This window comes from Brassica napus, chromosome C7, assembly GCF_020379485.1.
Source record: "Brassica napus cultivar Da-Ae chromosome C7, Da-Ae, whole genome shotgun sequence".
Classification (NCBI taxonomy): Eukaryota; Viridiplantae; Streptophyta; class Magnoliopsida; order Brassicales; family Brassicaceae; genus Brassica; species Brassica napus.
In genome coordinates this window covers 31,800,144-31,814,380 of record NC_063450.1, presented here as the reverse complement: position 1 = coordinate 31,814,380, position 14,237 = coordinate 31,800,144, and the positions used below count along the sequence as shown (strand labels likewise).

Below are 14,237 nucleotides of genomic sequence, written 5' to 3'. Positions count from 1 at the left end.
TTTAGTATATATACATTATATATAGTACAGCTTATATAAAATTGTTCAGAGTACATTTGTATCAAATACACTTTTTCATATATACAAATAGGTATATTTAATTAAAATTAATGAATTAAATATAAATCTGTATATATATTTACAATTAACAGTTATATACATTAAAACATACCATTATAGTTTGGAAATGTTTATATCAAGCTGAAAAATCTTTAATAATTTAATAAACTTGTACCTGAGAAAGGGAGTGGGGTTCGTGTCCTGCGGTGAATGAATATTATATTTACAAAACAAAATAATATTTTCTTTATCAAAAAAATAGAGAAAGAGAGAAGAAGAGATTCAGAAATGTATATTGATAAGAGTGTAATGTTGTGAAACAAGAGAATCAGATAAAATTTGGTTATATAGAATCAGAATGTCATTTAAAATAATAATATAGAAAATAAAGTAGGTCCACTTGAAATTTTGTAAAACGACATAGAGTAATGGCATTTAGAACACGAAGAATTCAACCATATAGGGTTGAGTTTTCAACTAGAAACATAGCTGCAAAAATCAGCAATCAGTGTAATATTTTTGGATAGAATCCACAAAAAAATGAATAAACAATAAAATTTGAAGTACAGAAAGAGGCAAATCTAAACATGGTATGGAGGTTTTGGTTATGTTGGTTGCAAATCACTTCACTTATCACATGTTGAAGAGAATTTGTTATTGATTAGTAAATGTTGGCGCACAAATTCATTCTTCTTAATCTAAAATAGTAAAAAAGACTTCGGTAAATTTGTCGCCGGAGTATAAGTCTCATATTTTGCCTGAGGCTTTGATATTGGGACCAGAGCATTGCATTTGGTCAGTCTGGTTGCTTGGACCGTGCTTCCCTTGCCTCCAAAAGAAACATCCGCATAGGGCATCAATTTTTCAAAAAAACAGTTAATAGCATATATTTAGTAAATAGTAAATACTAATACTAATAATCATAAGTAATAATGTATTTATATGGGCTTGAGTTTAAAACTTTATAATAAGATTAGTAGGCTAAATATGGGCCATAAGAGATAAAGCCATTATATGGGCTTGAAGCTGTGTATTTATAGGGGTTTGAGCTGTGTTCTCCAAGCAAGAAAAGAAAAACACATTGTACTGAAGATTCAGAGAATGTAGAGGGAGGTGTGACATTATCCCCCGAAGAGAAATTTAGAATTGACTAGTTTCTTCATATCATGGACCAAGCTCTCTACTCACTTGGGACAAAATTTGAACAATTCCAGAAGTATGAAAAAATATTTGGATTTTTATTTGATGATAGTTTGATGGTTTTTGATCATTCAGATATTGTTGGTATAGATCTTTTTGCTGAACTCAAAACTCTAAAAGAAATTTTATGATAAAGAATTAAGAAGCGTAGTGAAGTGCTAGACTTTTTGGAAAGTGTTCATGATTTGTATCCAAATTCATGGATTGCTTACCGAATATTGTTGACCATTCCATTTTCGGTTGCATCTGCTGAGAGGAGTTTTTCAAAGCTGAAGCTAATAAAATTTTATCTTTGTTCGACTATGTCACAAGAAAGATTGAGTGATTTGGTTATTTTATCTATCAAGAGATAACTTCTAAGAAATGTTGATTTTGAAAGTCAACGAATTCATAGAAAAGAAAGGAAGACAAATTATGTTTTTGTTGTGAAACTTATGATTTAGAGCTGTAAGTTTCTGTGTATTATTAATGAATAAGTGTTCCCTTTATATAGGGGATTACAAGATAGATAAAAGGAAAGATTACAAATCATAAACATAAATGAATTAGGAAAACTAGAAGAATGGAAAGTCTTGGCCGCCTCTCTCTCTCATACTCGGTCGACTCTCTCTCATCTCTCTCTCCTGCGGTTTGGGCCTTTAATAGATCGGGCCTGTTATGGACATCCATCAATTGATTTATAACACTCCCCCTTGGATGCCATAACCATACATGGATTGTAATACGCTTAATGTTGCCTCATTAAAACCTTATCAGGAAAACTCAGTGGGACAAAACCATGATGATGGAAAAAGAGTACAACACGTACTACTCCCCCTGATGTGAACCTCAGTGGAGGTCTTTCAACCTACACATCACAATCTGATGCGTGAGCTTCCTGAACGTGCACGTAGGAAGTGCTTTCGTGAATAGGTCTGCTGAATTGTCACTTGATCGTACTTGGACGACCTGGACCTCACCGGCTTTCTGAAGCTCGTGAGTAAAGAAGAACTTAGGCAATATGTGCTTCGTCCTATCACCTTTTATGTAACTGTCCTTGAGCTGAGCAATGCACACAGCTTTGTCCTCATACATCACAGTTGTCTCTTTGCTCTCGGCCATCCCACAATCAGCTCGGACGTGTTGGGTCATCGACCTCAACCAAACACACTCGCGGCTGGCCTCATGTATAGCCAAGATTTCCGAGTGATTAGATGAAGTGGCCGCGATGGTTTGTTTCATGGAACGCCATGAAATGGCCGTACCTCCATGTGTAAAGACATATCCTGTATGTGATCGTGCTTGATGTGGATCTGATAGATAACCAGCATCAGCAAAACCAACTAAACCATCTTTGTTATGGTTGGTATAACATAGACCCAAGTCTTTTGTTCCTTGCAGGTAACGAAGAACGTGTTTGATCCCATTCCAGTGCCTCTAGGTCGGACAGGAACTAAACCTAGATAGTAGGTTCACGGCAAAGCTTATATCAGGCCGTGTGTGAGTTGCCAAGTACATTAAAGCTCCTATGGCACTGAGATATTGCATTTCGGTACCTAGGACATCCTCATCGTCCATCTTGGGATGGAATGGGTCAGTGTCCAGGCCGAGTGATCTCACGACCATGGGACTGGTCAGAGGATGACAATCGGCCATGTTAAACCTCCTGAGTACCTTTTCAGTGTATGTCATCTGATGCACAAGGATCCCATCATTTATGTACTCAAGTTGTAATCCCAAACAAAATTTTATTTTCCCGAGATCTTTCATCTCAAATTCTTTCTTAAGGTATTCAACCGTTTGGGAAATCTCTCTAGAGGTTCCAAGGATGTTCAGATCATCAACATATACTGCTATGATCACGAACCCTTGATTTTCGAATTTCTTAACGAAAATACATGGACTGATAGGGTCATTTCTATATCCCTCTTTTGCTAGGTACTCACTGAGTCTATTGTACCACATCCGTCCGGATTGTTTCAGTCCATAAAGAGATTAATTCAACTTAATACAATGTTGTTCTCGAGAACTCTCTTTGTTTTTCAATTCGATACCTTCTGGGACTTTCATATAGATTTCATTATCCAGTGGACCATAAAGGTATGCGGTTACAACATCCATTAACCGTAAATCTAGACCTTCTCTCACGGCTAGACTCATTAGGAATCTGAAGGTCGTAGCATCCACCACAGGGGAGTTCGTCTCCTCATAGCCTATTACTGCTCTTTGTGAGAATCCTTGTGCAACAAGTCATGCTTTGTATCTCACAACTTCGCCTTTCTCATTTCTCTTTCTCACAAAAACCCATTTGTATCCAACTGATTTTATATCATGAGGTGTCCGGATTATTGGACCAAATACACCTCTTTTTCTCAATGATTCTAACTCCACGTTTATGGCTTCTTTCCACTTAAGCCAATCTGGTCGTTGCATGCATTCATATATAGACGTGGGTTCATAATCCTCGTTATCCATAAGTCCTACTTCATAAGCAAATATATCATCCATGTCGACATGTTTTCTGTTCCACCGTTTTCCAGACAAGACATAGTTTATTGAGATCTCATTATTATCTACACCATCAGTACCATGAAGCAAGGCGTCCCAAGCAATATTATTTGGCACATCAGGGCCGGCCACATCAGTGGCATCAGGTCCGGCCATGTCTAGAGCTGTAGGGTCGGACGCGGCCACATCACGGGCTGGATCGGCCGCGGCCATGTCTGGTGTCTGAACAACCTCGTTTTCATTTTCTGCACCTTTCTTTGTTTTTCGAGGGTTCTTATCTTCGGAACCTATTGGTCTACCACGTTTCACACGTTGTCTAGACTCTGTAGCAACTTGATTGTGTCCCTCTTGAACATCAATTCTTATTGGTGCATTAGCAGCTGGCATGTATGACTTAGTCACACTTTTCGGGTCAGCAAAGGAATCTGGCAATTGATTAGCTAGTTTTTGTAAATGAATGATCTTTTGAACTTCTAGATCACATTCTTGAGTTCGAGGATCTTGCCAAGATATGGATGTTTGATTCCATGAAATTTCTTTTACCATTTTACTGCTATTTCTCCCTAATGTTAGAAGTTCAGATTCATTGAAATGACAATCCGCGTATCTGGCCTTAAACAAATCACCCGTAGTTGGCTCAAGATACTTTAAAATCGTGGGGGAATCAAATCCAACATATATCCCCATCCTCCTTTGAGGTCCCATTTTTGTTCTCTGTGGTCGAGCAATTGGAACATAAACGGTACAGCCGAATGTCTTAATATGGGAAATGTCGGGCGCGTGACCCGTAAGTAATTGTGATGGGGAGTACTTATGTTCACTAGATAGCCTGATGCGTAGGAGTTTGGCCGCGTGAAGGACAGCGTGTCCCCACGCTTAGACCGGAAGTCTCGACCTCATGAGTAATGGTCGAGCTATGAGCTGTATGCGTTTTATAAATGATTCGGCCAAGCCGTTCTGTGTATGTACATGTGCCACGGAGTGTTCCACACTTACCCTCATGGACATACAGTAATCATTAAACGCTTGGGAAGTAAACTCACCAGCATTATCAAGACGTATAGTCTTCAAAGGAAAATCTGGGAAATGAGCTCGTAATTGAATTATCTAAGCAAGTAACCTGGCAAATGCCAAGTTTCTGGTCGAGAGGAGACAGACATGCGACCATCTAGAGGACGCATCTATGAGGACCATGAAATATCGAAATGTCCCACTAGGTGGGTGAATTGGTCCACAGATGTCTCCTTGAATTCTTTCCAGAAAGTTTATCATTTCCTTAGTGACTTTAACTGGTGATGGCCTAGAAATGAGTTTCCCTTGAGAACAAGCAACACACGATAGGTGCTTAGGGATAATTCATTTCTCTTTAAGGGTATGGCCGTTAGTGTTCAGGATCAGTTTACGCATCATGGTCGAACCGGGATGGCCAAGCCGATCGTGCCATAAAGTGAAGTTGTTGATTGCCTCTTTATTAAAAGTGGCATTGGCCTCGATCATACTGACTTTAGCATGGTAAAGACCAGTAGATAGTGCAGGAATGGATTCTAAAACTTTCTTATTGCCATGGACGATTTCAAAGATTTGAAAAGATTCTTTGTTTCCTTCGCCCGTGGTTTCAATATGAAAACCATTCATTCGAATGTCTTTAAAGCTTAATAGATTTCTCTTAGATTTGGGTGAATACAAGGCATCTGATATCTCAAGATGTGTACCCATAGGCAACAGGATATTGGCCTGGCCGTGCCCCTCTATGAGACTAGTTATTCCCGCAATGGTGGAGATGTTGGCGTTTTTAAGAGTTAGGTTTATGAAGTATCTCTTGTCTTTTAAAATCGTGTTGCTCGACCCATTGTCCACAACGAGTAAATCCTTGTTCTCGTTCATTTCTAAAACAAGATTCAAAAGAATGCTACTTAGAGACTTCATTTATAAAAACCATTCATTTATTATTAAGTTTCAGAACATGTTTAAAGAAATAACAACATGGAAATGAAAAACACCAAATTGAGATTACAAATGTCGAAATCAATCTTCAGTCTTTAAGACAATCTGAAGTTTCATAATCCATAAGATCGTCCTTTTAATGATCAAAGTCATTTTCATCATCTTGATAGGTCATATGGGCTTCTGGATTCTTCCCTTTCAAACTCTCTTGATAGAGGTCAATTAGATGCTTGGGAGTCCTACAAGTCTTAGCCCAATGATTACTCATTCCACACCTATGACATACTGATTTGCTTGAGTTGGTCGAGTGTTGAGGTTTGAATGAAGATCCACGACCGCGACCATGGCCTCGTCCAAATGAGCCACGGTCCCGTCCATGGTCTCGACCATTTCCTCGCCTGCGGCCAAAAGATCTTCTACCGCAGCCACGTCCATTGAACTTGTCCCGACCACGGCCATGCTGGTCATTTCCTTGGACGTGGTTGGACTCTTTATTGTCCTCTGTGGCGTGTGCTTCAGGTAGTGGAGCCGATGCAAGAGGTCTCATCTGACTGTTTCTCATTAGTAATTCATTGTTCTGCTCAGCGAGCAAGGGACAAGAAATAAGATCAGCATAGGTTTTGAAACCTTTCACATGGTACTGTTGTTGTAACAATACATTGCTTGTGTGGAAAGTGGAAAAGGTTTTCTCAAGCATATCCTGATCCGTAATACTTTCACCACACAGTTTCATTTTAGAAACAATCTTAAACAGTGCAGAGTTATACTCGTCCACAGACTTATAGTCTTGGATCCTGAGATTCGTCCAATCAAAGCGAGCTTTTGGTAAGATCACTGTTCTCTGGTGATCATATCTCGATTTCAATTCAGTCCAAAGATCTAGTGGGTTCTCAATGGTTAGATATTGATACTTGAGACTCTCAGCTAGACGATGACGAATGATCAAGATGGCTCTGTAACGATCCTTCTCATTAGCATTATTGTTCTCGGTGATACATTCACCGATACCCTTGGATTTCAGGATGATCTTAGCATCGAGCGCCCACTGAAGGTAATTGTCTCCAGATAGATTTAGGGCAGAAAAATCCAGGTTATTGATTTTCGACATCTGAAATCATGGTTTATAATATAGGTCTTTAGAAATAGGGTTTAAACAAATATGGTTTTAGGTTCAAACAATCAAGTAAGCCTAATGGCCAAGGTTTATGCCTTACGGCCAAGAAGAAGCCACGCGGCCAAGGTAGACAACAAGCCGCATGGCAATTAGTTTTAATTCAGAGTTAATGCAATCCTAGTATAGATGAATTCTTATCAGTTCATACAATGCAATCATAACAAACAAACACATGGCCATGCAAAGAACAAACATTTGGCCACTTGATTTCAATTTTAATGTCATCCTAACATGAGATTCTAAGTTCAAATTGCAATCAATCAGTTGTGGTCAGGTTTAGATATGAATGCAGCAAGGCCACACGGCCACAGGTTATGATCTAGAACAATTGACCTAGAATGTATCAAGGCCACACGGCCACAATCCAAATTCGATTTCAAAATAATCTAGACTAGGTTATTTAGGGTTTCAGTTTAAACAAGACAAATTCAGATTCAATTTTAAACAATCCTAATCAATAGTTCTAGGTGATCAATCAATGTTCAAATTCCAAAAAATACAAATAGATTTTTTTTCAGATTAGGGTTTTGGGAATTTGATTTGATCTTAGATCAAAGGAGTTTAATTTTGAGATTCAAAACCTTCAAGGTTCTGATTTTAATTGATCAATGGATCAAATCTCGATTTTTTATGGTTTGGATTGAACTTATAGAGCTTCGATTTACTCATAGGGGATTGATCTATTATCCTATGGCTTTCATATTTTAGAGATTAGGTTTTTAGGGTTTCAATCTTTACAAAACTGCCAAATTCGATTTAATGTTTTCAGAATTCGAATTACCTTTAGGTTTTGAAGATTGTAGAACCGGACTACCAAGAGAACCTTGAGCTGGACGATCGGACGCGAGCTGGAATGAGCTGGAACGCGAGCTGGAACGGTCGCGTGCTGAGGCGTGAGCTGGAACGGGACGCGTCTGATCGGGAACGCGAGCAGGCTGCTTCCTATCGGGTCGCGAGCTGGCTGATCGGGGAAGCGAGCTGTAGCTGTCCGGGATGCAAGCTGAGAACGGATGGGGTCGTCTGAGCTGAGATCGGATGGGGCTGAGACGGGAATGCTTGCTAGAACGAATGGGACGTGATCGGGTTAGGGTTTAGGTGCGATCGGATTAGGGTTAGATGGATCGCCGGCTAGTTTAGGGTTTAAGGGTTTTGCGATTTTGGCTTAGGGAGTTTTGAAACTATAGTGCTGATAACGTGTTGTGAAACTTAGGATTTAGAGCCGTAAGTTTCTGTGTATTATTAATGAATAAGTGTTCTCTTTATATAGGGGATTACAAGATAGATAAAAGGAGAGATTACAAATCATAAACATAAAGGAATTAGGAAAACTAGAAGAATGGAAAGTCTTGGCCACCTCTCTCTCTCATACTCGGCCTCTCTCTCTCCTCTCTCTCTTGTGGTTTTATAATACATTTTTTTATCAATGAGGGCATATTTTGTTTTGATCGCTTAAGTATGTTATTAGTGCTCGCAAGGCTCTCGACGGAATCACCACTTAGTTCTTTTTCTGCATGACCACTCGCTCTCTAATGTCGTGAACTCCGTTAAAAACGGTACATGTCTTGGTTTTTGAGCAGTAACTTTTCTGATTTAGCTATTGGAACATGTAACCATTCAGTCCCTAATCAATCTTGATTTTAATAGTGTTCTCACATCGCCGGGTTATAGGGATCAAAACCATCTGACCTAACTCGTAATTTTACTCGAGTGGCGCATACTCAAATACTTTTGGAGCCGAATCATTTGGGAAAAATGACCCTAACTGAGTCGCCTAATCTAATTACATGTGGCCGTAGGAGATTTAATTAATTTTTTAAAAATATATATATATACACATATATCCCTACATATTTTAAATATTTAAACTCTAATCGAATTTAGTTGAACAAAGTGATAGAAAACTGTTGAGTTTAAAAAGAGTTATTGATTCTAAAAGCATCATTAATAGCACCATTATTGGTACAGTATCTTAAGTGATGTTCTAATTACTAATGGAAATTAATATACAAAGTTTAGTTACTGAATTTTAATCTTTAGAAAAGCTTAATTTGACATATGTCACTATAGTTTCTCAAGAATATCTTAAGAATTCTTTTTTGAGCAATTTTTATTGTCCCTTTCCTAATTTTTATATTTTTTTATAATTACTTAGATACCCTAAATATCTATTGATGTAAGTGCTCTAATAAATAGCTTTTTACGCAGTTTCTATACGTTATAAGATACAATGGTAAAAAAAGTAGACAAACTTTTGTGTAAAAAGACTCTCGTAGTGTGATTAAAATTTGCTCAGTCAGTTTCTATAGATTAAAATAGAAAAATACAAAAATGTAAGAAAGAAATAGTTAGGCCTCTCATAAGTGAGAAAACTAATCCTCTTTGAAAAACTCATTTATTTGTTGTCAATATTTTAGTGGTTTGATTTTTTATTATTTAAATAAATACAAATATTATGGTGAGAGGTTCATTTGATTTGAGTATCTGGCCGATGTTGATGCTCTCAGCCTCTCAGACGATCTCCAACAATAGATATGGTGTTAGAGTTCTAAATCAATTTTTTAATTGAAAATAATCAAATTAAAAAATTTAGATACTTGTTTAATTTTAACTCCTCCAATAGTAGAACCAATTAAAAGTTTTAAGTTTCAAAAATTAGAAAACTTGTAATAATATATTACTTGCATCTCATTGTATAATAAAAAAACTTATAATTATTGAACAAGACATCAAACATATCACTCTGTCCGAGTTCATTTTCCAACCAAACAAGACAATTCATCAAACATATCACCACTTTGTTTTACAGTGCATCAAACTGATTCAGAAAGACATGAATAACTACTAATCCAACCGTCCACTTCAAAATCTCACCGTTGATTATGAAGTCGGATATTTCATGATTATCTATACCAAATATCAACTCAATAAAAATTAATTTACCTTGTCAAACGGAGTCCTAACAATGCAGCAATAGAACAGTTTCTGCAGATTTAAATGATTTTGGGCCAATTTTGAAGGTGATTTACGAATTGATCATAGCTCTGATGCGTACTCCGATTGATTCTATGAACTCTCTGCAAGTAGAACTTTCTATGTATTACTTGGTCGTGATTCACTACCTTTTATTTTGACCATAATCCTCTCCTAAAATAGCTTACCTGTGCATTATTTCATGGGTTCAAGTTGCAGGTTTTTGGACAGAAGACGACTCGTCTCCACGAAGAAGAAGAAGGCGTTCCTCCCACCACTCTCCGCGAGATCTCCATCCTCCGCATGCTCGGTCGCGATCCCCACATCGTCAGGTTTTGATTACTCTTTCCTGTAGAGCAGTCAACCACAAGAACAACAAAATGACAGTAAATTTTCATGGAAAATCCAGGAAAAAGATTTAAATTTTTGTTGTGAAACTCACATGTTATCTTGATTGAAAGAAGCAGAGTAGATAGAGGATGGAGAGGATTGACAGCTGAGTCGCCAAATTGTGAAAGAAGATCTGTGTTTCGTCTACAAAAAAGGAGTTGCTTTCAATCCACGAAAGAGAGAGAGAAAGAACAATTGGATTTAATTTTTTTTTCCTTTAGAATACTACCCTATCACAAAGCGACACATATTATTTAGAATTGATTCTAAAACTTTCATTTTTAGAACCATATCTATCTATTTTCTCTTATTTTGATTTAATTTTCAATATATATTTACTTAGAACCATCACATAGAACCCTCATGGATACTCCATTGGAAATGGTCTCACACTACTTTAAAATACTCATTAATGTATTGTCCCTCTTCTAGTGGTTTAATTTTAGGGGTTAATTTTATTTCTTTTTAAAAAAAATTTATTGTCTCTAACCACTAATAATGCTCTAATATTGCAATACCTAACGGAAGTGATAATGTGTGCTCGAGTTTATTTCAAAAATTGCGATTCTGATACAAATGATAAATGAGTGGCAGTTGCTAAGATATCTGTCAAATCTGTTTTAGAAGTTGGTTTTGAGAGCACATTTGCTAAAGTGTAAACAAGTGGCAGATGGTGAGAAATCAGTCGAAGTTTTTTAAGCAATGGTGTTTCAGACATCACAAGGCTACAAGAATGAAAATTTCTGAGAAAGCTGTGGTTTTGGTTGAAAATAATAAAATCAGATTATACATGCTAATTGCCTAAAGAAGATGGCTACTTTAAAATCTCCCCGGTTAAGAAAAGATAATTGTTGAAAATGTAAGAACTGGATAGAAGTGGCAGGTGTTAGTGAAAATACCACACATGAAATAAGTGACAAATGTGAATATTGTACATGAAGATCCAAGATCTATCTCTCATTGGCAAGGTGGTCATGACTCATATGACCCATGTGCAATTTTGAAAATAATGTTATTTTTATTAAATATTTACATTGACCAAAGTCCAAAATAATTATTAACTCCCATTAAATTTAACTCAACTAGGCTAACCCAGTACCTATATAAATTTTAAAATAATACTCCCTCTGTTTCTAAAAAATCTATGTTTTAGAAAAAAAAATTGTTTCAAAAAGATACATTTTTTACATTTTCAATACATTAATTAATGAAAAATTTTATTTTTCAAAAAATACAATTGTGTTTAATAAAATCTTATTAATTAAAAGTTATTCGGAATAGATAATTAAGAAAAACAATGTATTAGAAAATACAATTTTATATGTTTTATTAATAAGTGTGAAAAAACTATAATATAGATCTTTTAGGAACAGATGGAGTATTATACAATTCCGCAACAATTTTAGAATAATTCATGTTCTGAATTGTATATGATTTTTATGTTTATTATTACATTGAGTTGTTATAATCACTTTTTCTTTATAATTTTATGTTTATTTATACAAAAATGTGTATATATATATATATATATATATATATATATTTCTTTAACACAAAATTAAAAAATTAGGTTTCAGATTAATATAAGTTTCCTTTAATTATATTGATAATCCATATAAGTAGAATTCGTATAACTAAATAATTAAAATTAAAATTCATGTTTATCCATAAATAATGATTAGTCAACCATAAATAATGTTTTAGTTATCCATTAAAATATGTATGTGTATATATAAGTTTACTTTATAAGTTTACTTTTGAAAACACAGCCTCGTTCCCTTTTTCTTATTTTATAAAAATCTAAATAGTTAAATAGAATTATAATTATTATAAGGTAATTCATATTATCACATTTATGATCAAATTAATAACTAAAATATTAAATCTGATAATTTTTAATTATTATATGTGTCACCCTTACATATATTCAACTTTATAAATATGATTGTTTTTACAACTTAACTTTAACATGTATTTCTAAAAATGGATGTCATGCATGGTTTAATATAAACTCAAAAAACTCAGGCTATGCATGCTCCCAAAGTCCCAAAGTCAGACAAGAAATTGATGAGCTTTATGTTTGCAGCGTATTTGTTTAGTAGATGTATCGTAGACTTCCGATACTCAGCACAGTGGTTATGATTGGGTATGGCTAGATGAGTCTTGAGATAAAAAAAACTATTAGATCTGAGAAACAAAGAGTGCCATTTATCATTTTTTCATGCTGAATTTGATGCACAGTTTAACCGGGCCTCGTGATCTGGTGGTATAGGAACATCGGCTGAGGTGTCCGCCTTCACGAGTTCGAGCCCCGGCCACAGCGGATTTAACATCCCTTCTGTTGGGGCGCTGGACCCCTTACGGGGGATAGTTGAGAATGTGACTGCCCAGATACCAGAGTTACCAAAAAAAAAAATTTGATGCACTTATTTGATCTACGGAAAATATGTTTCAACACGCGACATATCAACATTTTGGGACAAACTGTAAGAACGTCATTTCAATGATTCAAAACCTGTCAACACGGCCAAGTTTATCAACAAAATTAACGGACATAATTTTCTACAAAGAAGATTTCAGGATTTGAATATTACACACATACCAAGGATGCATAACTGAACATCAGACTTCTTAGCCAAAATTGAGGAACTTTCATAGAAGTTTAGTCTTTGTTAGTTATTCTATTTCATTCGGGTTCCCCGACTACCTTTTATTTGAGCAATAGATTGGTATTTTGAACAAAAAAAAAAAAAAAACTTGTATTTTTAAAAGGAAAATTTAGGACAACTAAAACAAAATCAACGAGTCAACGTTTTCAAGACATGTGAAAGTTGGTTGTCACGTCAATTAGAAATGGTTATCAACCTGATACTTTATTAGATCAAATAGCTGTGATTATATAAATGCCAAATCTTATAATAGTCACACCATTTTCTAAGCACGTCTTTACTCTCATCTAGGCTTGGACATTTTTACTCCAACTCGAATTACCTACCTAAACCTGAACCGAAAAAACTGAAATTAGATCCGAACTGTTATACAAAAATATCCGAACGGGACTTATGGTATTTTCGAGTTTGGTTATAATCCGAACCGAACCAAAATTCAAATTAGGATCCGAAGATATACGAAATTAGTTAAATATTTTAATGTTTTTATATATATTAAGGTGATTTAGATATTTTAAACTACTCAAAATATTATTTAGTTTGCTTTATTTGTTATTTTTAATACTTTTTAGTTAATTTAGATAGCTTAACTAATTTTTAATTAGATTTGTGAATAATTTCTATATTTTGAAAAAAATAATTTGTCATTTTTGAGGTTTAAAAAATAGATTTTGGATGATTTCAAACATTAGTTACAATCCGATCCGAACCAACCCGGAAGGAACCGAACCGAACCCGATCCTATAATTAGTAATACCCGAACGGAACTTATGAGCATAACACCGAAAATCCAAAAATCCGAATTAACTGAACCGAAACCGATGGCAGGCCTACTCTCATCAACTATTTAATGGATCTTGTTTTATCACATATTCATAAATACATAATTCTCGTTAACAAAATGAAAACTGTTATGAACCAGATTGTGGATGGCTCATAACCAAGAGATTATGATTTGTATTCTTTCCATTTATCTATGACGGTATAATCTCCTATATAGGGAACCTCTATGTTATGAATAAAGATAGACTTTTCCATTACTTTTATAACACGTTATCAGCACGAAACTCTAAATCCTTAAGCTAATACCCAAATCGAAAAACCCTAAAACCCTAACCCTAGCCGGCGATCCGACGAACCATAAACCCCGATCGCGTCTCTTGTTCCCGCATCTGTTCCAGCTCGCGTCCCCGATCAATTTCAGCCAAAGGCGTTCCTGATCCTAGCTCAGACGTTCGCGACCCGAGAGCAGCTCCAGCACGCGACCTCTTCCTCGTTCGCGACAGCATCAGACAGCTCGTGTCTGACGATCAAGGCGTTCCCGATCAAGCAACAAAGGACGT

The 14,237-nt window shown here is 35.9% G+C and overlaps 1 protein-coding gene across 1 annotated transcript; it reads right to left on the bottom strand.

Annotated features, from left to right (window-relative positions):
* Nucleotides 1–565: 565 nt before the first annotated feature.
* LOC125590304 lies at nt 566–11,625 on the bottom strand. The gene is made up of 3 exons (XM_048763761.1): nt 10,278–11,625; nt 10,024–10,184; nt 566–9,939 (listed from the first exon to the last, which is right to left on the bottom strand). Exon 3 carries the CDS (start codon nt 6,797–6,799, stop codon nt 5,828–5,830), a length of 972 nt encoding a protein of 323 aa, XP_048619718.1. The 5' UTR covers nt 6,800–9,939; nt 10,024–10,184; nt 10,278–11,625; the 3' UTR covers nt 566–5,827.
* Between the last annotated feature and the right edge of the window lie 2,612 nt (nt 11,626–14,237).